Consider the following 25,915-nt stretch of genomic DNA (forward strand, 5'->3'; position numbering starts at 1 on the left):
TCTCTCTCTCTCTCTCTCTCTCTCTCTCTCTCTCTCTCTCTCTCTCTCTCTCTCTCTCTCTCTCTCTCTCTCTCTCTCTCTCTCTCTCTCTCTCGGCTCTCTTTTTTGAATAGGCTCGTCTGCATTTGCATAACGAGAGCAACCGTAAGCTTATTTTAAGCTCTGGATTGATTTGCGTTCAACTTCTATTTTGATATTGGCGGATCCCTCCAACAGAGTTTCGGTCGTAGCGCAAAGACACTATAAACCCGGTGTAACAAAGATTCCTCAAACACCAGGGACATCGCGAAAAAGGGGGGAAAACCAAGAGAACAGAAAAAAGACAAACAAGAAGAGGGACAACTATATCACACCAACTAGTGTATATACTGTACACGATACACATCTTTTTTCCACTCTGTTTTTCCCTCTCTCTCTCTCTCTCTCACACACACACACACAATGACATCCTCCTCAAGCCCAAATTCGGTCCTCACCATGGATGGTAACTCGTCGGTGGAACGGTCGGTGATCGAAATCAAACCCCTGAGCAAGGCACTGGAGGTGCAACCAGTGTTGGTGTCACCAGTGGTGGTCTCGGCCTCGTCGGTCTCGGAGGAAAAGGGCCACTCGACAGCCAACGGCGGGCAACGACAGGCAGAGGATGCTACTTCGTCGCCGTTGGCCGTGGTCGTCACGGCTACCGACACAGATGGCGCAGGCAGTCGGCCCAGGGCGCGGCTGCTTCTCCGCGCCCGGGACAAGGCGCGACAGTACCTGCCCGGTCAGCCGCGCGTGAGCCTGGATCCGGCCGTGCCGGCACCCCACGGCCCGACGCCACGCGAGCCGAGCCTGTACCACCTGCCCGACTACCTGCGCAGGGCCCACCTGACGACGGAGCTGGACAGGCTGCTGCCGTTTATGAAGTACATCTTTGTGCAGACGCCGTCGCATCGCCACATCATGCCGCTCCACCACCAGCCCGCCCACGGCCGCGATCGCATCATTGTCGACGAGCACCCGGGCCTCCACCTGGTCTGGTACTATGAGCGCATCTACATCAAACCCATCCCGGCCTACATGTACAGCCAGGAGTTCTGGACCTACGCATACAACGCCGACCCCGAAGTCTACAGGGCCTGCCTGGGCTTCGTCCGGTCGTACTACCACCTGATCCAGTACGAGATCGATTTTGACAAGGCCTGCGAGCTCAAGCTCATCCCCAAGGTGCCCGAGACGGCGCGCCTCCCGACCTACGAGGAGTTTTGCGCCTTCGTCGCTCCGTTTGGCGATCACACCGTCGTGCGCGACGAGGACGTGAGCAGGCGCTTCCAGTACGGTGAGCTGCGCCTGTCGCGCATCAACAAGACCACCATGCTGGTGCGCCGCAAGTTTGCCTACTTCCACATCTACCCGCAGTGGGGCTCGTACCTGTCACACATCATCGCCCCCGTCGTCACCGTCTTTGCCTTCCTGTCCGTCATCTTCAACGCCCTGCAGGTCACCCTGGCCGCCCACGAGGTCGGCTACGCCGGCGTCGATCAGACCTGGCACCCCTTCCTCGATGTTGCCGTCTGGTTCCCTATCGTCGTCATGGTCGCCATCGCCGTGCTGCTTGCCGCCGGCATCGGCGGAATAGTCGTCATGGGCCTCAAGGACCTCATCTGGGCCAAGTCGGTGCGGGAGCGGAAGAAGCAAGGCGACCTTACGGCGGGCGAGAAGGCGTACGGCGTGGTATGGTGAGGCCTGAGATTTCGAGGAGGTAGATACAGAGAGTCTTGTGTGATTGATAGCGGGTTTCCTGCTTTTTTTTTTCTTTTTGCTATTTTTTTATATTTTATTTTTTGGACATACACGACATGATGATCAGGTTTCATGAAGATACGATGAGATAGCCACACACACACACACACTTGACGCGCATAATTCTCGCTTCTTTCTCAGAGTTTGTATGCGGTCGACTGAATATATAATGAATTATACAAGGTAGAACTGAACATGGTGCCGCGGCTAAGCTGTTTTCAATAGTACCTATGTTTTGGAGGAGACACCCTTATATCCCAGCACTTCCCGGATAAAATGGGAAGGGCGGATAGCTCCACTGGCTAACTAACCTACATGCATGTATAATCGGAGTGTGCTCATCCGAGCAAATCTCATCATAGACGTGGGTGAAGGTACTTGGAAATACATGCATCACAGGTTTTAAATTAAAAGTGACACAGCTATAATCCTTTAGCGTCTAAGATCTCTGGACCCAATGGTTTCGCTATCAAGCACACTGCTGTCCCTGTAGCCTTTTTTCTAATGTGAACAAGAATCCTCGGAATCTCTTTATTTTTGCCCCTTTTATCATATCCTGCCGTGTCACGAATCGCGGCTGGCGACTACTCCTTCGGGTCAGTGCATCACCCTACCGGCAATGCTCCGCTTCCTGGAGACGCACTTCTCTCCCGTCTCAAGAACAGCGATGCTCAGCTCCGGCAGGCTGAACTCAAAAACGCCACCCTCACCGGCAGTCAGGTGGTAGGTCGTCGAGTTGACCACGTTCACGCCAGTGTGGGGGTCGTTCCACAGCATCGGGTCCTCGGGTCCCGTCAGTACCCTGAGCTTGGCCTTGGTGCCCTTGCCAACGCCCTCGAAGCTCAAAGAGATGGGCACGTCGGCCGAGTTGGTCGTGTTGTAGACCGCGCCCTTCCAGATGCGCCCCTCAGGGTTGTGCTGGCTCTCGCCGGCGACGTAGAAAAGGGGATCGATAGTCTGCGACGCTGGGAGCGTCTTGGAGATGGGGTGCGCAGCCAGGAGCTCCCAGGCGTACCACGAGGTCGATCGCGTCGTCATGGCAGGGTCGGCGGCATGTTGGATAAGCGTGACGGCCCAGGACCAGCTGTTCATGTTGCGGATGACAGGAGCCTAGGCAGAGGTGAGATTTGGACACATGTTAGCAAGAGTGGCAAGGCAACAGAAGAAAAGGGGGAGGGTTAAACTGACATAGAAAGTCCCGGGAATGCGGTCTGCGTTTCGTTCGTAGCCAATCATGGAGATGGCCTCGCCGACGGTACCAATCCACCAAGGGAAGTAGTTCAGATTCCCATCCCAGCCGATGCCACCATTCACATGGGTAGCGGCGACCTCGCCAACGATGTGTGGGATGGGATCGTTGTCGAACTTGTCAAACTCGTCAACCAGTTCATCAGGCTTGCGGTAGGGGTGGTAGTCACCCATTGCCCGGTTCTCTCCAGTTCCGGGCGGAACCTGGTGACCATCGTGTGTGGATCCCGAGGCAATGACCGTGATATCCGGGTACGCCTTGTTGATTGCCTCAAGGAACATGGGGAAGCGATATTCTTTGTAGCTATTCCAGCCGGCTGCTCCGCCCGCGAGCCAGTCCTCATTACCGACCTCGACGTACTCGAGCTTGAACGGCTCGGGGTGGCCCAGCTCGGCGCGTTTCTTGCCCCAGGTTGAATCAGCAGGTCCGCGGGTGAACTCGATGAGGTTGAGCGCGTCATCGATGAATGGTTGGAGCTTGTCCCTAGGGGTGATGTCGCCGTTCAAGGCAAGGCCGGCCCAAACGCCGATCACTGATGGATTGTCAGGCACAGTTCGTCCAAGGAGATGAGTGTAGGAACGTCAATATCATCTTACCAATCTCCATGCCCATGTCCTCTGCCCACTGCAGGTACTCTAAGTGGCCGAGGCCTTGGGTGACGGGATATCCCCAGGGCCCTGGGAATCCCTTGCGGTGACGCAGGGGGCCGAGAGTCGACTTCCAGTCCCAGATGGAACGATTGGTCGGGCCCTCCAGCATGTTACCACCAGGGAATCTGAAGAAAGTCTAGGTAAGAGGAAGAGATTTGGTTTTAGTACCGAGTGCATAAGGGAGTGCCAAGAATGGCTGGGTCATGGGCTCGCGTTACGTACCGGATGAAGTTGCTCGAGTGCCTCCGCAAGGTCGACGCGCAGTCCATTCTTGCGGCCTTTGTAGGTTGGGGGGAACATGCTGATAAGATTGAAGTCGAGGGCGTCTCCCTTCATACCCTGTTTGTACAAAGATGAAGCAGTCAGCATCTACTTGGCTTTTTCAGTGCATCTTGGGGCGACGTACAGCACGGTCAAAGGTGATGGCGAAAGTGTTGTTGCTGCTTGGCGCATCCTTGCTGGGCGTCAAGATGACCTCGTGTTCAATCCAGTCGTCCTCGACAGACTGCGACTCAATCTCGACGCTACCAAAGACGTCATCGGTGAGGGCAGACTTGAAAGAGGCCGTGAACTTGCCCTCATACGCACCCTTGACCCAGAAGGAGCCAGTGTACTTTTGCACCTTGACGTTCATACCCCAAAAGCCGTCGTTGGAGAAGCCCAGAGGTCCGTCGCCGTCGCCTTCAGGCTCCACGCGCAGCGAAGTGGGCAGCTCCTCAGACAAGGGGATGTCGAGGTCGTGGAGGGACAGCTTAGCATTGATGGGGCGCCAGGCGAGCAGTGTCTTGGGGTGGTGCTCAGGGTCACCCTGGAAGGCCCGGTTGCGGATCAGCTCGGCGTAGACTCCTCCGTCACCACTGTAATTGATATCCTCGTGCAGGAAGCCATACTGGTGGCCGCTAGTCTTGTTGCCGCCAGTGGCCTTGACCTGGATGTCGACGGCAGCGGCCGAGGAGACAACCAATGCGGCCGTGAGCAGTCTGGTGACGGACAGCATGGTGAACAGCGGCTGCGTCGATCTAGGGATGCAATAGCTGAGGGGATTCGGGCGCCGCTGGGTGCCTTAGTCGGTCAGGGATGGAGGGTGCGTGAACCGACGACGACGCGTGGGTTTTATATCCATCCCCCTCATTCACGACAGTAGATGCGTCGCTTGTTCTGTACCCCTCCTGCATGCCGGCCAAGGCTTCTCCAAGACTGTATGCATAGCCGGAATTGAACCATGGCTTGGATCTTGGAGACGAACGTGGCGAGCGAACCCCACAGGCGGAGTGACATACATGGTGTCGACGATGCGCGCGGTCCTGGTTGGTGGCATTTTGGAGACGCAACGCATGACTGGGGAGGAGTACCAATGGCTACAAGTCATGGTCGTCTTTTTCTTCTTGTCCTTGGTGGCTTGCTAATGTTGCTGCCATACTGCAGATAGTCTCTTTTTTTCCCCTTGCGTCAGTAAGCTCACAGAAAAAGTCTATGACGGCCATATGGAAACAAAGTATCGCTCTCGGCCCTCCATGGTGTTCGGGGATGGCGTGCATTGCCTAGGCGAGTAAGGAGGCAGTCGGGATAAAGCCGGTGCTAGAATGCCTAAATACCTTAGCTCCTTTTGATACTTTGTTCCTGGAGGTACGGCAGAGGTAGACAAGGTAACTTTGGTGTGATGGCAATCCTCCTTTGATCTTTTTCTTTTTGTATGGGTGTATGCGGTCCCCAAAAGTCAACACGATTTTGGCAGCAACCAAACGGCCCCCTGGCTTTCTCTTCTCCGCAGACGGGCGCATCTGTGGATCTGAGCAAAGAGAGGGGGGTTCGGAGGTCATACTGCTCAAGATGGCAGTAGTGACTCTGGTGAGGGTAGGTACAAAGTACCGGTAGGCATCATGGGTACTTGCTTACCTTGGCTTGTGGATTACCAAATAGGAAAGCACAGCACCTACGAAGTACGTAATAGTGCAAGGTACGAAAGAGGTAGGTACCCAACGGTCCCCTGAGCGTCATTTCGGCTGTTCTTTGCTGTTTAACCATTACTCCAAACGCCTAACCGCCCCAATCGGAAAAGGCATGGTCGAGATATGTGGGGCTGGTCCGGGGTTGCTCACCTTGGCTTCTCGGTTAGTCGGCCAAGAAATGGCTAGTGCAAGATAAAATATGGCAGTGACCTGACAAGGTACTTAAGGACTCGGGTTTTGTTGTGGTACCTACGCAGTTGAAGGGCTGCTCCGCCCCGGCATGTTGAGATTGAATACCAGACGAGTGCGAGGAATCCCGTCGCCTGCTGTATGTCTACCCCCTGGGCTAAGCACTATAACTTACGGCTGTACATACCTCGGTTGGTTTTAAATGGTATACAATGGTGATAGGGCAACATGTTGGTATGTGTACGGCATGTATAATATGTATGGTAGTAAACTACTTACCCCTGGCAGAGGTTGTGAAGACTTGGGGGAATTTAGCATCCACACTCCTCACTATTAGCCGGCAGTTTTCCCCGCACTCTCCGCCTCGGCCACCCGGTTTTGCCTTGGCATGGCTGGGCCGGATCACCTCTACGAATTGGCTCTTGCTGGTTCTTGGGGACTTGATGGGGTACCCACAACAAACACACAGCTTAGTACCTGAGCCTGGAGTGATGAGAGATATTGGTAGTGTAAAGGTAGGGATAACTTGCCTGAGAGAGCACAGCACAGTAGAGTCGGAAAATGCACATATAAAGAAAGCTGGGACTACTATGAAATGTTTTATTTTGAGAGTTATAGCCCGTCATTTTCAGGGACAACCCTACCGAACTCACTGAAACTACTGTGCTTTCTGGAGACATGTTCAAGCGGCGCTCACCAGGACTTGCCTCTGTTTGCTGTCAGGGCTAACAGAGACAAAGGAGCTTAGATATCAAATGGATATATTATTACTTGGGTCTGAATATTCTGACCACAATGCGCTGAAGAAAACCACTCAACAGGTTATTACAAACCCACAAAGCACCGGTTCCCGATACGGTAATCAAAGCCATTCTGCATCACCACTGCAACCTTGCAGAGGCAGAAATGTTAGATTCCGCTCATCAGAAGGGATGAAAGAGCTGTGACATTCACCTGGTTATGTTTTGATTTTTTTTGTACCACAGATATGTAGTGCAGGTTTTGTTGTGTGAGGCCTGCCCTGTTTAGTTAGTGTCTAGGTACAAACACATGTAAAGTGAGTAAGTGACTGTTGAGCTCAGAGTCTCATAACCCTCTCAAGGCACTTTGAATCAGACCAAAAGAGCTATATTTGCTTCTCAAAGAGAAATGCTCGAGGGAAAGGTCGGCCGTTGAGACTATGAACTGCTGGAGCTGCTTGTGCATAGAACTTGTATTCCTGCAGCTTGTGTGTTCTCAGCCCGTTGTCTACTAGCATGTTATTAACCAGTGACTATAACAGGGAATTGGAGCTTGATAACTTCAGCTTCTGCGGCCAGGAAACTCGCATTTAACCTGACCCCAAACCAACTTTGGCAACCTGCGTCTCAAGCCTATGGCTGACTTTTACTTAAGGGGACTCTGGAAATTTCAAAAGCAAACCAATCGCGTGGCACAACGAGCGGATGACAGAGAGAATATCAAGCGACATTATCTCTGAGGCGGTTTCATACTTGCTATTCTGCCAAGACTGCCATAACAACCAAGCCAACAGACCTTGATTCTCTTTGCCCTTTCTCCGTGTCTGAAATATGATCTTAACTTGTCAAAGACTCAACCTCGTCTGGATCAAGTTGATCTCCAGATCACATACGCCGCCCATTCTAAGTAGACCTTCATGTATCAAGATCACACATGAGAACATGTCACTGGTACGAGCAAGTTGGGCAGGTCTGAATGAAACATGGGACAAATCAACAAATCGGTTGGGTAAAAGAGATAGAATGAACCAGTGCTAGGCTTTTTTTAACAAGGCAAATTTAAACCAACATGCCCATACTTGCACCTTGACGCTTGAGTCCCGCAGTCCACCTTCTCCAAGCACCTCTGCATGATGAACCAAGCGTCTCCCAACAGCAACAGCCAAACCACTTTGCGTTCAACCCAGCTTGCTCTTGATAAAGTTGAGCGCTTGGGTGCCGTACTTGTTGACGTACTGCTGGTGCGAGTTGGCGTCGTTGCCATTGCAGCAGTAAGGGTCGGTCGAGTCGCAGTACGACTGGATGATGGACGAGCTGGCCGGCGAGCATCGGAATCCACTGGGGCGGGCCGCAAACTGTAGTGTAAATGTTTTTTTTTTTTTCCTGTTTTTAGTAATCTCATTGTTTTTTGTTTCGTGTCTTTCTCGCATATGACTTACCCCACCCGCCCGGCATGTGCCGACATTGTACGGAAGCCCGTTCTGGTTGTGAGGGTCGCCCATGAAGATGGCCGCCTTGACCGCCGCGAGTGCATTGCCGCTAAGGGTGGCTCCGGCGCCGCCGCAGAGGGCGTTGTCAAAGATCTGGCCTCCCTAAAGTTTGGTTATCGTTCCCACCCACCGGGGGGGAAAAGCATGTCAGCCAGTCGGTCAAACTTGGATTTGACGTTGATCTTGTCTCTCTTTCTCTCGGCACACTTGCACCTCTCTTAAAAATGTTTAAGAAAAAAAAGATAGCTTTGCTCACCTGCGAGTAGCCAATGACTACGAGCTTGGTGTTGGGGCAGCGGCTATTGAAACTCGTGACGGCGCTGACGACGGCGGCGGTGCCCTGGCTGGCAGAGTTGTCGTAGCTGACACCACCGCATTGGCTCTGGCCGCCGCAGGCCGGGTAGACGATGGCCTCGGACGTGGCTCCGGGGTAAGCCTGGAGCACCATGTTGACGAGGCCCTGCGACGTGCCGTATCCCTGAGGGACCGTCGTCTCCCTGGCACCGAAAACATGCACGTTTGGGCATGCCTGGCGGGACGTGAGCGGGCTGGAGGCCGGAGATGCAGCGGCCAGGCCGGCCACGAGGGGGGAGACGGCGACAGCTGAGAGCTTCATTTTTGATGCCGGCCCTTGCTTCCTTGCTCTTTTTCCTTTTTTTTCTTTTCTTTTTTTTTGTTTCCCTCTCTAGTAAGACTCTTATGTGGCGGTTATCGAGGCCAGCCAGGGAGTTATAGGTAAGCGAGAGTAAGGAGGAGACAATGAGGAAGAAGCCTGGGCTGCACGAGATCAATGGCGAGAGTCAAGTGGGATGAGCATTATCACTTATATATTCATCCAAACATCCAGGGTATTGTGGGAATCAGGATATATAGCTCATTGTTTCTTCAAGTCTAGGGTAGATCAGCGGGGCCAAGCCATCCGAAAGCAGGGGGCAAATCTCGTTAATATGCAACGTACATAGACCAAGGCAGTTAGTTACTGACAGGAAAGAGAAAAAAAAAAGAGACAAAAGCCGTGATATCTCCAAGTTTATCCATTCAACCGTCACTCCCGCTCAGGAGGTCTAGCAAGCCAGTCGTCGGTCGACAGTCGTAAAGCTTCCCTTCGTCCGTAAGTTGTAATTGAAAAGCCAGATGCTGTAGTGAAAAAAAGCACTTCGCGAGCATTTAAAAGACATGAACGAGTGCCTAAAATGGAGAATGGAGGGGGGTTCCGGGTTTTGTGTAGAGCGGAAGCAATGCCGATCCAGAGGATGTGTGTGGGGGAGCGGCAGATTTGCGACACCATGTCTGCCGAATAGGGAACAAGATGTACTCTATCGGGAACGGGAGGGATATTGTCGCGGTGGAGATGTACCCCATATTCACCGGCTAAATACAAGCTTTGTGGGGACGCATGTGACCATCACGTACGACGCCGGCGACAATTGCTTAATTGCTTAATTGTGTTTTGTTCTTTTCCTGTCTGGCGGATGATGTATACCGAGTACAGGACTGCAAAATTGATGGGAAATCAGACTTGAATGGGGATAGGCAGGACAAAGATGATGGGATGACAAGTCTTGGCACAAAAAGACATGGGATCAACCTGTCGCTCTCTTTTCTTTTGCCATAGAAGGGCAAGCAAGCTTGACTGATTGACTGTCCGGGGGTGGAAGAGGACATGATTTTTTTTTTTTTTTTTCTGTTGCGCTTGGTTGCGTTACGTGGAAAAGGCGTCTCGCTCAGTCATGTATGTGGGTTGTATCTAGACTAGGACCTGGAAATGACACGTTCAAACAGAGAAAGACAGAGAGCGCGAGTCTTTGCTGTCAGCAAAAGACAGATAAGACAAATGTCGTTCATCTTGTTTTTTGATGACTGTCGCGGCGTAACAGGACGGTAATCGTAATCGGCATTTCATCTCAACTTTCTTCTCAATTTCCTTTCCAGGTCATCGCATCCGTGCTGGGGTCTACAAGTACTGGATCTGCATAACTGGGACAACAGACAAGCCTCTGCGATTTTTCAGACTTGATGGTGGAACCGCAAATGACACCAAAGTTCTTCTGAGACAATCCTTTTAACATTTTTTAACTTTATATTTTTATTTTTATTTTGCTCAGTTTCAGACTCTGGCTTTTGGGAATACGACCCAAAGGAGTCAGGGTTGCATCCTGGCGTGAGCAACTGAGTTGAGTGTCTTCATGTCTGTTTGTTGCTTACGCTGGTCTTCTATCTCCCCCGTCTAGTCCCTAGTATAGATCCGATATCTTGACTACGGCGGGTGCCCGATCCACGGCAAGTTCACCTGCAGTATCTTGAGTAAAACAACAGAAACTCGGCCTCGAATCAAGAAGATGCCTTACCCAGCAGCAACCTTTTCCTTGTCTTGCTGAGCCAACGTAATTCTCTGCCTCAGTCCCATCCAGACTCCGAGTTTCCATGGATTTCATGCCACAGCATGCACGACGTCGTTCCCAAGTGATACTTTTTTTTTCTGTTTTACGCAGTAGCTAAGACGGGGCCATTCACAAGTCATTCCCCAACCCCTGTTCAGAGACCGATGCAGAGTATGCCATCCAAATCTGCTTGCTGGAAAAAGATTTATACGTTACATACAGGCTCAAGGCAATTAAGGTATGTCAAAAGAAAATACATAAAGGCACAGCTCGCCAAGCCTTCTTCACTGCTGGCTCCCTCTCATTCCTCATCACACTCATTGTCCTCGCAATCCAACCAACAAAACCTTTACAATCATTCTATCCGCCAGCCGGATTCTTCTTTCATTACTTTCCGAACAAGACTTCAGTCGGGAACTGTCAGTCGTTTCTTCTTCTTTTTTTTTTGAGAATCCACTCCTGATTCAAGTCACCATTCGTTCTTCCTCTACATTTATTCGACTTGTAGTCTACTTATTTACCTTGACCGAAAACCAACCAACAACCAACAAAATGAAGTTCTCCACCTCGGCAGTTCTCATCAGCCTCTTCGCTGGCTCCATGGCCCTCTTCAGCGACAACGAGGGCATCAAGAACTCACCCCGCCACCTGTTCAACCTTGATCCCAGGTCGCCCATCCCTCAGGGTAATGGGAACAAGGCTGGCGACGCACCACAGGAGTTCAAGGACAACAACGGCCGGACCATCCCCAACGGCGGCTGCTGCGTCCACGGTGTCAACATACGCCAAGACATTTGCACGGTCCGCAGTGAAGCCGGCCGCTGCATTCCTGCAGCCAGAACCCGCGAGAACTGTGAGTTCCAGTGCCCTTGAGAGAGGGAGAGAGAAAAAAAAAAAAAAAAGAAACAACCATGTCGTGCTGTTTCTTTTTTTCCCCACCCAAAGTCTTTCCTATAAGGCCGGAGGTGACTTGATAAAAAAAAAGTTGCTAACCCTTCAAACTCTCTATAGGTGAAGGACTTACCTGCGTCGCCGCCAGTCTGCTGTCGTGTGACCCCAACGTCAAGGATCGTGGCCGTGACAAGTGCGTTCTGGACGCCGCAAAGGAAAAGGCGCAAAAGGAGGGCAACGGCAACGGCAACGGCAATGGCAATGGCAACGGCAACGGCAACGGTAATGGCAAGGGCAAGGGCAACGGAGCGCGGGCGGCCAATGTAGGAAAGAACAAGAGCAAGGCTACGTAGAGAGCTGTCGACTGACTGGGCCAAGGTGAGGAGGCGCCCATAGAGGCAAGGGTGATTGCTAATGGCAAACGGTGGAGGAAAACGCCGTGAAACAAAGGAGGCGAGGGTTTTATTGATTCTGTGGTGGTGTACTGGAAATGAGCACAACTGTAATTATCAGACCCTTCATATATCACAGGTCAAAAGTCAACGTCTCTGTCGACGGCAGGACCTTGATAAGTGTTAATCATCTACGTCGTCTCATCTTTCGAGAATTTACAGGTGCTTGCTGGGGTTATCACGTGATTGCGTACCTCGGCTTCGGCTATTGTCACCAAGCCGTGTCATAATGCGCAGGTGGGGGGATCAAAAGCTCGGTGCATAACGGCCGTCCTACATGTACATGTATAGGTTGCACTTGTGGCCGAAAAGGGGGTTTTCTCTTTTTTGTTACTGTCATGTTTCAGATGTAGATATTGCTATTTTAAGTCTTGTGTTTTTATTGCTTATTTTTTATATATTCTTTTTTATTTTTTTACTTACAAGTGCTCAATACGCATTTTTTTTTTCTTTTTTCTTTTTTTTGCCAAGCAGCCTGAAATTGACACCCCAATCAACCCAGACGACCCAGCCGACAATGGCTGCAAAAGACTGCCGGCTCTCCTTCCAGGAGATAATGGAGCTCACCGAGCTGCCGCTCGACGCCGAAGCCGCCCAGCGCGGCGTGGTCCGTCGCTTCATGAGCCGCCGGCCGGCCTGGCTTCCCGGCTCCGACATTGAGCGCATCGAGGAACTCTGCGGCGAGGGCAAGCCGCTCTGGCACGCCCCGCTCGCCAGCTTCGGCGGCCACGTGTACGCGCAGTCGGGCATGGCCGCTGCTCGCGTTGTCGATGCCGAGGAGCGGGCAGGACCAAGCGACGAGAGGCAGCGGACGCGCGGGTTGCATGTGAGTGTTTGACGGGCTGGCGTTGTTTTTGTAGTGGTCGTCGTCGTCGTCGTCGTCGTTGTTGTCTTCATCCTTGCTGCCGTCCATCTTTACTAACACAAAACAAGACCGTACACGGCTACTTCACCACCTTTGTCTTCAGCGACAGGCCCATCTTCTACGAGGTCTCGCCCATAACAAACGCGCAGTTCTCCTTCAAGACCTACCTGGTCACGGCGCGGCAGCCGGCCGAGAGCTCGTCCAAGCCGCCCCGGCGCGGCTGGGACTGTCCCGGCGGCAACAACAGCTTCCGCTTCCCCGACAAGGATGCCAAATGCCAGCGCTGGTCCGACCTGAAACCCATCTGCTTCTCCGCCACCGTGTCCTTCAAGCTGCCCGAGCCGCACGCCGCCGGCGTCAGCGAGCAGGAGGATTCGGCGCAGCGGCGCTTCTCCTCCATTCTGGCCCTCCGCCGGCCCGAGGACTGGCTTCCCGCACCCCGACTGGACATCGATGGTATCGTGGCGGCGCTGGAGCAGCGGGGGGATCGGGACTGTCGGCGCCGAATCGGCTCGTTCCCGGCCCTCGACATGAAGAAGGTCGACATGACTGCGTACAACGCCGGCAGGCCGCTGTTTGAACAGCGCCAACTCATCTTGTACCGGATCCTCCGCCCTTTGCAAGGCACCGACGCCGTCAACGGCAACGCCCACGCCCTGGTGCACGCGTACGAGGCCGACCGCAACGGCCTGTTGATGGCCTGGAACGCCATCAAAATCAGCTCTCGGATGAAGATGGTGACTTCGATGAGCTACTCATTTGTCGTGCACACAAACCTCGACGACGCCATCATGCGGCACGAAAGCCAGACGCCCGACCGAAGGTCCGAGTGGTGGCTTCAAGAAGTCTTCTACCCGCGAGCCGCAAACGGGAGGGTTCTCATGGAGGCCAAGATCTGGAGTCCTCAAGGTGTGCACGTTGCGACTATTTATCAAGATGGTATGGTTAGAGCGGAATCGGATGATTCTGACACCGGCAGGCAAGTCAGACTTTAAAAATAGATACAAGTATGATAGACTTTTTTTTTCCCCCCCGTTGTGCCAACGGTGCTGTATCTACTGTCAGCAATACATGCCGTCCTGCGCTAACGTTCCCCACTTCACCCAAACGTACTGATACCAAATGTGCCCATCTCTTCGTATTCAGCATCCATATCTATTTGCAACCCATCCCCTGACTGCGGCCACAACCCGGCAAGATCAGCATATATTTCCATGCCATCGTCCTCATAGTCGCTAGGAAAATATCGACTCTCGTATTTGGAAGTTGGGAACGCCAGTTCGTTCTCGTCTTCTTCTTCTTCTTCTTCTTCCAAGCCGATTTCTTCCGTCGATGCGAGGTTGGCCTGTGGGGTTGCTGGTCCGGTTGATGAACAAAAAGGTGGCAGTGGTACACCCCGGGCTGTCATATGGATATTTGCTAGCGGCTGTCTCGGTTGAAAAATAATAGGTCGATTCCAGCATGCGCCGGAAAGAGGCACTGGACGCGCGGCTGAGATGAACGGCCGGGAGATAATTTGGGCACGGGCGGCAGCGAGATGAGCAGCCGGGTCTCTGACTGCCGGTTTCTGGCCAAGCGTCCTGTTGAGGAGCTTTCCCGGGTGGTGCAAGGGAGAAAAAATGGTATCAACAGGCTGCCGCAGCGGCCATCTCCTCTGCTCGACCTGATTATTACTGGTACCACCGACCGAATAAGCCGAGATTTGACTATTCCTTGCGTCAGGAGCAGCCAAGCTTTCCATGTCCAGTGCATCAGTGGTGGGATCTGAGCCAATCACCGTATACTCCCCTGCCCTACTGAGATCATTGTTTCCTCTCTCCGTTCTTTCAATGATTTCTTGATCGGCTTCTTGTACCTCAGCAAGCTGCCGGTGCATACCCATGAGGAATATCTGCCGCCTGGCTAAAGCACCTTGCGACAGCCTGGCTTGCTTCCTACTGCGTGGACCCGTGTCGCTGCAACCCGACGTAGCAGAGGTCGAGAGCTTGATTGACCCCGGCGTGCTTGATGGTTCTGATAGTGGACTCGTGGTCTGATTCCAACTGAGCCGGCGTCTTTTCTTGGGCACCTCCGCCGTATGTGGCCCATCTACGTCGGACCTGCATCTAAGGTTTTTTGGAGTCTGGGGAATCACGACGGCTGGGAACCGTTTCTCAGAAAGTAGCTTTGTGTGGTTATTTCGACAAATGTCAATGGAGTTGTCTGGAACGGAGAGAGAGACAGAGATGGTGCAGTTGCTGGACTGGTGACATCGCGGAGACCCCGAGACAATTCCGGCGTCAAGAACGGCATCGTCTTGTGTCTGGGAAGCTTCTAGATCCTGTCGTTGGACCGAACCGGTACAAGGTGAAGAGACTGGGAAGACCGAAATACGCCTAAGGGGTGCGTTCTTATTCGTACCCAGAGTTTGCTCCATTGACGTGACTGGACAGGACGACAAGATTGTAGGCGGCTGGGTCACCGGTGTGACAAGACTCCTGTCGGAACTCTGCACCGCCAAATCGACAATCCGAAACCCACTGGCTGCAAAGATTTTTTCCAGTTTCACCTCGAGCAACTGGTCCTCAGATGCTCGCGTCAGACGCTTGTGTGATGTTTTGCCGGCCGACCACGTTGCGCATACAGCAGTTCTCCGGACCCCAACTGCCTGACAGCATGTTGGCAAGGCTGCAGCTAAACTTGGCCCCTGAAGCTGTTCTGCAACGGTGCTCAAAACATTCATTGAGCCTAGTAAAGTCATCCTACGCCGTACGTGATGATAAGATGCGACGGGGTATCGATTTGGGCAGGCCACAACTTCTCGTGACCTTGCTTTGCACGTAGAGTCCTATTTCATGAGGCATGCAAGCAATACTATGCCCTCGTGCAAAAGTTGCAGGGCGGCAGAGGCAATGAAATGTCCTCCCAGACCCTAGAGCAAGAAGAGCAACAAATGAAAGCGACCTGCAAGCGCTATCTGCGCCATGGGTGCTAAGGAGCGTCGTCGGGATTGTCGGGGATGCAGGTCGAGACCCAGATTGAGTTGGGATTAATGCAGAGAGCTTGACAGTGTTTGTGGGGTGTTCAAGGTCATACTCTGGTTGACTTGACGATGCTGAACCGAAACATGAGGCCTGGGATAAAAGAGCCGGTAAAAAATATGGACAATCAATGCTGTCTAAGCTTGATGTAGACACGGGTCGAGATTGTTGATCAACAAAGATGCGCAACGGATCTTGGTTGGCGTGGACTTGACTGCTGGATAGTGAGTGTGATGTTGGACTGATGGTTATCGGCCTGGTGGACACAGGGCCGAGGGTAAATAAATCAAGAACGATGCAGCTGACAACCAAAGTCAAACGGTATTGGGTTGTATTGTAGAATCGGTGTGGTCGGCACGAGTATAGCCCATGTCAGACTATAGACAGGAGGATGGTGTTCCCCAGAATCGAGGCAAGCAAGGAAAGAAAACCGGAAATGATTTGCAAGGGGCCCAAAGGGTCATCAACATTACATATGTGTGGGAGCGGGGACATAACCATACTTGTTTCCTACCGCCACATTTTATTTCTTCTTTCTTCTTTCGCCCTCTCTCCCCCCTCTATTTCTTTTTGAAAACGGCCTGCTAGACTCATTGTGGTTGGGGTTAAGGTAGGTGATGTACTTACTGTATGCATCCAATGCATGCACGAGGTAGGTACGGTTGACGACCGGTGAGCGAGCCTTGACTTAGTGTGACGGTTGCATGAGGAAAAGGTCGAGATCCTCCGTATGGTGACCTCCCATGGCTTGCTTGCCTGGGGTTAAGAATAAAGGCAGGGAAGTAAGAGTGAGATCTAGAACGCCTCTAGGCGTGGGACCCCGGGAAAATGGATGGTGTGAAACATTCCAAATAGGGAAAGCTCTCTTGTCTATTGCGGAAACGAGGAGGATGCCCTTTTTTTTTTTTTTGTCATGGCCAGTCCGCCGACCCCAACGAGGCTTGCGGGCGATTTTCTTTGCGGGGAAAAAGCAACAGCTGAGTGTGACGACCGGAATCTCTCGCATGTATTTTTCTAGGATGTGTGCCATCAAAGCTGCATTGTGCATTTTCGTGCAACTCTCCAGGTTGGTGGCACGGAACACCATCAGGTGTAACTTGAGGTGTGCGTCTGTGACAGGGATGTTGGATTCCTTTGGGAAAAAAAGTCTGGGGGAAACGGAGGAGCAATGCAGGGCAGGCATCAGGGGCGGGCAAGCAGGTAACTGGTCGATCACCGCATGCAACTTCCTGTACTATCCAGCTCGGTATCAAAATCGAGTTGACCTTGCAAAGGAAGGAGAAGGTTTTCGGAAGGACCGGGGGTAAGACAGACGATTTCTCACGGCTTTTTCGTCACACTTGTTGCAGAATGGCGGGCACAAGTTAGAAGTGACTTTCCCACTTAAGGCAAGGTATCAAATGATGGGTGGCTTGCTTGCTATTGCCTCCCCCTTGGTGTGATTGGTATGTTAACTTAATTGCCATAATATTGGGCTGCAGCTCGCGCAGTGGGCAAAGACGCAAAGTTCTACCGTCGGGTCATTCAGAGGATAAAGCTTGAGGGAATTGAAAAGCACCTCGGGAGAAACACATCCATCCCTTGACACCTCGCTTCCTTCATTAATTTATTTGGGCTTTCCCGTTGGTTGACCATTGATCGGCCAGCTGAGAACGAACAGGTGGTCACAAGGCAGACAGTGGCCCAATCGCGCGCAGAAGTAGAAAAGGCTGCTCACCCCTCATTTTCAGCCACCAGAGAAGATCATACCAGGGACCTTTACCGAGTATTTGTAGGGGGTTGTTTTGCGGTGATGGGTGAGTGTTGTGTTTGTGTGTGCCAAAAGAAGTAAATTTCTTTATCTTTTTTTTTTTTTCTTTTTTTTTTTAAAAAAAAAAATGAGTAAAAAAAACAACCAGTCCCCGACAGGGGAAGCAGAATGAGAAAAAGAAAGGATGGGAAGAAAGAGGTAGGATGGTTGGTTCCAGATTCCTGGGCCCGTAAGCAGCCACGAACCCCAGCCAGTAATATACACCCACCACGTGAATTTCTGCTCGGTACAGTAGTCCCAAAATTCAAGCAATCGATCTTTGTTTAAAACCAGCTGACAACCGCCACTATTCCTTTGGGTAAAAAACAAACAAAAAGAGAAACAAATGAATGAGAGAGGAAAAAAAAAAAAACTCGCGTTCGATCAATATCAGCCCAGAGGCCCAGCAACACTCCCCCGCACAGTAAACCTCACCAGGCGACCGACGACTTTTGCCCGCCCAGCTGCTGCTACCACTGCTGCGGCAAGTCGTCGCTCCAGAACTTGGTCCAAGCCTCTTTTGCCAGCTACCGCTGACAGGGGTTTTCAGAATACGAACCTCGTGAACGCACCGTTTCTGCTTCTTGCCACTTCAATTGTTGCCCGGACTCTGCCGGTCAGTAGCACGTATTTGATTTGCCTCGAGACCGTATTTTGGCGCACGAGTTCGCACGCAGCCTTTGGCAGCCCATCGGTGGCTTTTGTGACGAGCGTTTTCTCCCAATATTGCTGCTGGGCCAAGGTTCCTTATTGGCACATGCCGACAGGGGACCTTGACCGGGTGGTTAGCAATGCTGTCTTCTATCGCGTCAACATGGAGAAGGAGCCGTGGTCTTGTACCATGCATGCTTGGTTCCACGATTGCCCCCATATGCTGAGTAAACGATTTTGCCCTTTAGCACACAATACTGGCGGCGATGTGCAAGGACATAAGGTGGAGATGGCCTTTGAATGGTGGGCGAAGAGCGTCTCCTGTCGATCCGACAACTGCTGCCTGCAAGACCATGACAACTCGTCGATGATCTGTCAGTAATGGGAATTTTTGAAAAACATTCAGTACTGATTTTGCAACAAAGTTTGGCGACTTGTGTGAAAGCCCATATATATACCGCCGGCAACATGTCGCAGGGTAACAGTAGATGCGCGCAGTTCTCCAGCACCTACAGCAACAACACAGGAACAAGGAGGCATTCACAGGCGGGTCAACCCGGATGGTTAACTGGGTCTGTATGTGGTCTCGCGCGTTATGGTACCCGAAATGGCGCTTAAATCGGCCAGTTCGACCTGGCCATATCTTGGGTCGATTGTCATATTCAAGCGCCTAATACCTATCGGAATCTCTAAGCGCCGTGTTTATGGGGTCCAAAATGGAGATGGATTTGTGATTCGTCGTTTCTTGTCAAAACTCATTCGCTGGTTTTGAGCCTGCCCCGGTCGTAGGCCATGGCAAGTTGTTGCGAATAGAAATAATGGCTGCACCTAGGCGGGCACTTTTGGGCATGGCACGTCAAGGATAGAAACCAACATGCCAAAAGAAGCCGACCATGGAGTTGGAAGAGCCCACGATGAAAGTCTCAAAGAGCGACCCAGAGGTCACAATTCGGTCGAACTTGTAGACTGGACTAGCTGTTAACATCATCAGTGCAAGTACTGGCATTTGTGTGCAAGTATCGAGCTAATATTAATCCTTCTAACTCAACATGACTTTATCGTCACCGATATCAAAATGCAGGCGTATGCCATGGCTCTTCGCCATATATATCGTCGGGAGTCTCAATTACGCCATTACAGCTGCCGCTAAACATGGACGCAGCCGCATCAACTTGGCACAGGCTCCCGCCCCGACGCCAGCCCCCGACCTGCTCGCCCGAAAAGATCAAGCAAGCAACAAGGGGCCCTTCACGACAGAGATGGCCACCTGCGGCTTCTGGGACGGCGGTCTTTTGCTTCCAAACGACTGGCCCGGGCACACTTGTCGCCTAGAGTCAAGTCTCAGCATGTACCACTGGTGTCCGACTAGCATCACCAAAGGTCACAAGGATTACAAAAGCTGCGCACCCATCGCCAGATGTCATGATTTGTACGACTGCTATAAGGATTGTGGGGCATCCGGGTCTGTGAGGGAAGCATTAACCGTCACATGGTATGTTGATGCCTGCGGCCTTGAAGACCGGAAGTGGATGACATACCGGCTTTTGGGAACTAATTCCAACAATGCTTTTTTGCAGCACGGAAACAAGCCGTGCCTGCTTTGTCGATTCCTTTACTCTCGGCCCGGGAACGATATACTCCGAGAGGGGATGTGCTTTGATCAACGGGGAGTTGACAAGGCACATGTCAACCAACACTCTGGGGAGATGATGAGCTCAGTAGGATATATGCGACCAAGACGTTCGATTTTCCCACCTCCATGCAGAGGACGACCCTCGAGGAGAATATTAAATCTGAAAAGACCACTTCCCGGATATTGTCGACGAGGGCGAGCCCAGCCTCTACCCCTGGTTCTAGGGTGAACAACAACACCGCGACTTTGTCGAGGTCAAGTTCGAGGACTATCCAGATTTTTGAGAGCTCTACGTCACGCCCGTCGCTACCTACTGCAGGCAGGACAGAAAGCAGTGATGGGGCGGCACCAGGGCAAAACTCGGCATCCGGGCTGTCTGTGAGCAGGTTTGCAGCTATGCTTGGTATTTGCTGCCTTCTTGTCTATTCTTTGATGTGAATGGCAGGTTGTGGAGGCTCGACAGATATGGGCCTGGAAACAGTTGTGCATTGTGTAGTGTTAAGGTTCTGTTGGGGTTGCCAATCCTGTGTTACGCCAAAGTTTGTTTCGAGGAACCAACCACAGGCACCAGCATCAGGTTGCACGTGACTGGTTCTTTTTGTTGGTCTTATCTCCGCTCAGAGTTGGTGAGATGCCATACGATGCATGTAACACATAGTACAAATAAATATCTTTACAGATAGGTAGCATATAAGCCAACTGAGCGTTTGGGTAGGTATTCAAACCCGCAACCCTTTGTTGACGACGGCTTATTAAATCAGACTAGGGTCAGCATATTGGTATGTAATGTTTTATATACTCTAGACCTGATCAATCCTTAAACCGCTTCCTGCCTTTGCAGTTCCTATGCGCAGCTTGGCTGCTTCCTTGTCGCCGTTTCTTCAATTGTCCACTAGCGTTCTGGGGAGTTGGCCCAGGCATAAAAACAAAACATGTTAATAATAGCTCCACACTTAGAGCATTGTCCAGCGCAATGGTGCTCGGCGCTACTTCAACGATGGTCGGCCTGACCATCTGCTTCGCCGTGGCTACTCTCATCTTGAGGAAAGCATGGAAACTCTACGACTTCTTCTTTTGTCCTCCGAAGCAACCGCTTCATAGGTACAAGATCCTCGAGGCAGTGCCGACCGAAAAAAGTACTGGACCTCTGATGGAAAACACTGCATGGGCACTCATCACGGGGAGCAGCGCCGGCATCGGCTTTGGATACGCACACTACCTCCTCTCTTGCGGCTTCGGCGTCATCATACTCGCACACGAGACCATCCCCGCCGCGCTTGAGCAGCTGCGCACGCTGCACCCAGACATGGCGAGGAAGGACCGCATCAAGGGAATCACAATGAACTGCGAGACGGCCAGCCCGGCCGACATCAAGAACCTGATCAACGGAGTAAGCCACCTACCGATAACGATACTCATCAACAACGTAGGCAGCATCCCCATCCCATGCCCGCAGATGCGGCCTTTTCGGGACTATGACGCCGAGGGAATTGACGCATGCATCAACCTCAACGCGCGCTTCATGACGCACATGACTTGCCTCATGATCCCCGTCCTGCGCAGAAACGTCGAGCCGTCAGGCGGCCGCGCGCTCGTCCTCAACGTGACGTCCAAGGCACACCTGGGCATGCCGCTGCTGAGCGTGTACAGCGCCAACAAGGGGCACGTGACGGCTCTGTCGGCGGCACTGACGCGTGAGTTCCGCGTCTTCGGCGAGCCCATCGACTGCCTCTGCATCGTGCCAAATGAGGTGCGGAGCCAGGGCAACTCAGTCGCGCCGCCGGGTGCCGTGGTGGATGTCGACTATGCGCGCATGTGCCTGGAGCGGGTGGAAAAGGCGGTGGACAGCGGGATGCCTGCCGTGGCGCCGTATTGGAAACATTATTTGCAGGCCGAGGCTGCGGGCTTGCTCGGGGAGGCCAGATTTACGGCCGAGCTGATGAAGGCCATGGAAGCGAAGAGAGATGCGTTTGCTAAAGTTTGGGGTCCGGGAGGGTCCAAGGGCAATGTCTGACTTGATCAAAGGTCTGGCAATAAGGATTGTGAATGGATTGCTATACTAGTTAATAATCTCCATAACTCTAAACGTCAAACCGCGATAATGACAATATTGTAACGTGGCCTCTTAAGGCTACACTAGTCTGGTCGAGATTTAACCTTTCTTTTTTTTTTTTTTTTTTCCCCCGCCAAGCAATGTCTTGCTGATAGACAGCTGACGGACTGCACAGACACTACCAACCTTGCAAACCAGTTTTCATCGCCTGATTGAGAACCCAAAAGAAAAGGGAAGGGGGACTCCACGGGGCTCCGTCTCGGTTTCGCAGAGCCAAATTTATTTGGATTTTTCGAACGAGATCCCCGGGCAAGATCTCCCTTTCAGCAAATCTCTTGGTCAGCTTGGACTCTGCCACATTCTCTTCTTCGTTCTTGGCTCAGGTAACAGAAAACAAGGATCTTGGATTTGGAGTGGATTCTACAGTGTGACTTAAGCGTGGCAAGGATTGCCGCGCTAGTTGATAAGCAAAGCACAAGAAAACGACCATATGGGCGTTTGTCATTATTGCAGTGAATTGTGCCTCAAAAAGACAAAACGACTTTGCAGGCCTCATCAAAAACCCCATGCATGCAAAAGGGACAGATCCTAGACACCATAAAGTTCAGATGTCATCTCATTGGTTAACCTCCTTGGAAGTAACCCCACTTACCCCTTGGTAGGAGGTAGCGGTAGGATCCGCATTCCGGTCTCCTAATCAAAAAGAGAAAAGGAGGGAAAAAAAAATTGGACAACAGTCCGTCGTCGTGCTCTTACTGTACAGGCTAGGCCTGACAGCCAGCCAATCAACCAACCAGGCAAGTCAGGTTTATCAAAATCGCCTTGGGAATCCAATTTTTGGGACTGTGCTCTGGCTGGTCGCAATCTACAGTACACAGTATAGACAGGTAGTAGTACTAGTCAGTACCTTGCCAGGCTGTCTTCGTCGTGAAATGATACGTTTCTTTTGCCCCGAGTTGCCTTTTTCCTCGTGTTAATGAGCATTTTGACAGCTGGATTAAACTGGCTGTAAACGGTTTTCAAAACGACATCGGCGGACAGATTGTCAATGGTCGATAATTCGAGGTTGCAAGATTGATCAAGTTCTTGGTCCCAAATGTCGCCATCCTCAAACTTCAGATAAACCGTTGTCCACACTGTCCCACACACCCCGACGCATAACCCCGGGGTTGAACCTGCTTTGCTTGTCCGCCCCCTTTCCAGTTCAGCCGATTTTTTTGTCGACCTTTGATCACACCGAAACCAAGACGCGTCCTATTAAGCTTTCCCATTTCCCGTTCGCCGCCGCCTTTGGCTATTTGACCTTGGAGAACACTCCTGGGGATTCTTTATCACGACGATTTCGAGGCGCTTCAAAGTGGGCTCCCGTCCCGGCCGTTCGTTACACTTCTAATCGTCCCCAGGCTGGGAGCGCGCCATCTTTCCCCATTTGACGCCAGCTGGACATCATCAGCCTTGGCTGGGGCGTTTGTTCACACAGAGCTCTTCAACGGCATCGAGACTAGGCTATCGACACGACATTGACGGCATCTGTACGGAGACTAGATGCGACGAATTTTCTAGTCATAACCCTCCGCCGTCCTCCCACCTAAACCCATCACTTCTGCAGAATTCATTCAAATCGCACTTCTACTGAGAAAGACGAGAAAGAAAAGCCACTTGTCGTGAGCCGCCATGGATCTCTTCCGGCGAGCCCGACGGCTCGTCCCCCAACAAACACCCACGCAGCTGCCTTCGGCCAGCGAAAAGAGTAAACCTCAGGGACCCAACCGCTTGACCTCGCGTCTGGCCTTCTTCAGGAGACCGCTCCGGTTGCGCGGCAACTCGAGCGTGTCTGTCCCTCTGGGAGTTGTCATACTATTCCCATGCATAGTCGTCATCCTCATTTTGGTGCTCTTTGTTCGCCATCCCAGCTCGCCAGGCAGGATATTGATGCCGGCTGGGGCACCTCCAGCAATCAGGTATGTTTCTCTATAGCAACATGCGCATGTCAATGACGCTCGTTATCTTGCCCACAAACCTATGTTACTTGAGACGGTGGCTAATGGTTCCCTTGCCGTCTGTCCTGCAGAAAAATCAGCGAAAAGCACGACAAGGTCTTCGTCAACGGTTGCCTCGACCCCAAGACTGAGGCCGCCAAGGCTCCTCGCGCCAATGCCGCCTTTGTCGTCCTTGCCCGCAACAAGGAGTTGGATGGTGTCATCCAGTCCATCAAATCCATCGAGCGCCATTTCAACCGCTGGTTCCACTACCCTTACGTCTTCCTCAACAACGGCGAGTTCAATGAAACCTTCAAGGAGACCGTGCGAAACCACACCTCGGCCCCCGTCGAGTTTGGCTTTGTCGGTCCTGACATGTGGGGATACCCTGACTGGATCGATGAGAAGGTTGCCAAGGAGGGAATTGCCAAGCAGGGCGACGCTGCCGTCATGTACGGTGGTCTCGAGAGCTACCACTCCATGTGTCGCTTCTATTCCGGGTATGTTTTGATACCATGCCGATTACTACACCTCGGACCCCAGCGCTGTCATCACAATTGCTAACCTAGAGCCCTTTTATAGGTTCTTTTACAAGCACCCTCTTCTGGCGAAATATGAGTGGTACTGGCGTCTGGAGCCCGAAATCAAGTACTTCTGCGACATCACCTAGTATGTGCCAACCATATCTTTGCAGAAATCGTGGCCAACTTGACAATTAACTCTGTTGAAACAGCGACCCTTTCCTCAAGATGATTGAATCAAACAAGACATATGGATTCACCATTGCCGTCAAGGAGCTCCGCGAGACCGTTCCCAACATCTTCCGCTACGCCTCGGCGTACAAGCGCCTCAAGAACATTACCAGTCAAGGCCTGTGGGAGATGTTTGTCGAACCCACTCAGGAGAAGGAGCCTGAGAAGGAGCAGCTGCCCGAGGATGACCCCAACTACAAGCCACCTCTGCCTGAAGAGGTGACACGCAACGACCCGAACCGCAACACCCCCATCGAGATTGACCCCGAGGCGATGGAGGGTGAGAAGTATAACATGTGTCACTTCTGGTCAAATTTCGAGATTGCCCGTCTGAGCTGGTTCCGCAGCAAGGAGTATGAGGACTTCTTCCAGATGATGGACAGGAGTGGAGGCTTTTGGATGGAGCGGGTAAGTTTTGATTTTCCGACCAGCGCTTTTCCCCGAATTGTTTTTTGACAGGCTTCTAATCATGATGACAACCGTCTCCAGTGGGGTGACGCACCTATTCACTCGCTTGCCGCCGGCGTTCTTCTCGCGCCGCGCGACATCCATTACTTCCGCGACTTTGGCTACCGCCACACCACGATCCAGCACTGCCCGGCCAACGCGCCATCGCGGCAGCTGGCTCGCGAGCCCTTCCTGGAGAAGACGACACTCGACGAGCGCAAGAGGCTGGAGGAGGATCAATACTGGGAGCAGTTCGACGCCCCCAAGGAGAATGGCGTTGGTTGCCGCTGCCGCTGCGACACCGATATCGTTGATGTCGAGGGCAAGGACGGCAGCTGCCTTGCCGAGTGGGTCGACGTTGCCGGTGGTTGGGCTAGCCCTTGATGATGTTATGATCGTAAGGGAGACGCGATGTGGAAACAAAACTAGAGGAAGAGGAACACGGGTTTATGAATGGCCCCCCGCCTCACAACCCTAGAGCGCAAAGTTTATACTGGGTCATGTATACATATCCATGCCTCCCTCATCTCTTTAACGCGCGTCACAGCGCAGCAAACAGGGCTTGGGAGCGCATCTCGTGTCCTCCTTGGGGACATCATGTTGGAGAGGTTATTGTTCTGAGTAATAGAAGGATGGGTAACGAAATTATTATACTACTATTTGTTCGTTTGCAAAAGAAGGCAGACTTTGAGCGTATTGATTGTGAGAGTAGATGAAACCGAAGAAAAGAGGCAAAGTGGGCAGAGAGGCAGGCGGCGAATCACGTTGGTTCTATTGGTTTGTGGTTTCCAGGCCAAGTTTCTCTTGATTAATTTCAATTACAGCGCAACGGGGACGGGTTGTGTTGTATTGTGTTCTTAATTTCTTTCTTGTCTTGTCTTGATGAATAATTGCTTTTTTTTTTATGTTGTTTGCTTATCGCGACCTCTGCGAGTACGCACGCACTAAGCTCC

At 52.1% G+C, this 25,915-nt stretch overlaps 8 protein-coding genes across 8 annotated transcripts; 5 read left to right on the plus strand and 3 right to left on the minus strand.

Annotated features, from left to right (window-relative positions):
- Positions 1-441: 441 nt before the first annotated feature.
- Positions 442-1,722, plus strand: PpBr36_07987 (uncharacterized protein; the record flags this gene model as incomplete). Its single annotated transcript, XM_029895120.1, has 1 exon — positions 442-1,722. One exon carries the CDS (start codon positions 442-444, stop codon positions 1,720-1,722), a length of 1,281 nt encoding a protein of 426 aa, XP_029746695.1.
- A 657-nt stretch (positions 1,723-2,379) lies between these two features.
- PpBr36_07988 (uncharacterized protein) lies at positions 2,380-4,678 on the minus strand (the record flags this gene model as incomplete). Its single annotated transcript, XM_029895121.1, has 5 exons — positions 2,380-2,892; positions 2,971-3,563; positions 3,628-3,817; positions 3,904-4,020; positions 4,088-4,678. 5 exons carry the CDS (start codon positions 4,676-4,678, stop codon positions 2,380-2,382), a joined length of 2,004 nt encoding a protein of 667 aa, XP_029746707.1.
- A 3,059-nt stretch (positions 4,679-7,737) lies between these two features.
- Positions 7,738-8,665, minus strand: PpBr36_07989 (uncharacterized protein; the record flags this gene model as incomplete). Its single annotated transcript, XM_029895122.1, has 3 exons — positions 7,738-7,914; positions 7,999-8,151; positions 8,306-8,665. 3 exons carry the CDS (start codon positions 8,663-8,665, stop codon positions 7,738-7,740), a joined length of 690 nt encoding a protein of 229 aa, XP_029746708.1.
- Positions 8,666-10,982: 2,317 nt separating this feature from the next.
- Positions 10,983-11,674, plus strand: PpBr36_07990 (uncharacterized protein; the record flags this gene model as incomplete). The annotated part of the gene is made up of 2 exons (XM_029895123.1): positions 10,983-11,283; positions 11,442-11,674. 2 exons carry the CDS (start codon positions 10,983-10,985, stop codon positions 11,672-11,674), a joined length of 534 nt encoding a protein of 177 aa, XP_029746854.1.
- A 616-nt stretch (positions 11,675-12,290) lies between these two features.
- PpBr36_07991 (uncharacterized protein) lies at positions 12,291-13,633 on the plus strand (the record flags this gene model as incomplete). Its single annotated transcript, XM_029895124.1, has 2 exons — positions 12,291-12,599; positions 12,707-13,633. 2 exons carry the CDS (start codon positions 12,291-12,293, stop codon positions 13,631-13,633), a joined length of 1,236 nt encoding a protein of 411 aa, XP_029746852.1.
- Positions 13,634-13,737: 104 nt separating this feature from the next.
- On the minus strand, positions 13,738-15,378 carry PpBr36_07992 (uncharacterized protein; the record flags this gene model as incomplete). Its single annotated transcript, XM_029895125.1, has 1 exon — positions 13,738-15,378. One exon carries the CDS (start codon positions 15,376-15,378, stop codon positions 13,738-13,740), a length of 1,641 nt encoding a protein of 546 aa, XP_029747138.1.
- A 3,769-nt stretch (positions 15,379-19,147) lies between these two features.
- On the plus strand, positions 19,148-19,808 carry PpBr36_07993 (uncharacterized protein; the record flags this gene model as incomplete). The annotated part of the gene is made up of 2 exons (XM_029895126.1): positions 19,148-19,590; positions 19,676-19,808. The coding sequence occupies 2 exons, from the start codon at positions 19,148-19,150 to the stop codon at positions 19,806-19,808; spliced, it is 576 nt and encodes a 191-aa protein (XP_029746856.1).
- A 49-nt stretch (positions 19,809-19,857) lies between these two features.
- PpBr36_07994 (uncharacterized protein) lies at positions 19,858-25,346 on the plus strand (the record flags this gene model as incomplete). Its single annotated transcript, XM_029895127.1, has 6 exons — positions 19,858-20,117; positions 20,677-21,699; positions 23,856-24,263; positions 24,346-24,432; positions 24,497-24,923; positions 25,005-25,346. 6 exons carry the CDS (start codon positions 19,858-19,860, stop codon positions 25,344-25,346), a joined length of 2,547 nt encoding a protein of 848 aa, XP_029746858.1.
- Between the last annotated feature and the right edge of the window lie 569 nt (positions 25,347-25,915).

This window comes from Pyricularia pennisetigena, chromosome 5, assembly GCF_004337985.1.
Source record: "Pyricularia pennisetigena strain Br36 chromosome 5, whole genome shotgun sequence".
Classification (NCBI taxonomy): Eukaryota; Fungi; Ascomycota; class Sordariomycetes; order Magnaporthales; family Pyriculariaceae; genus Pyricularia; species Pyricularia pennisetigena.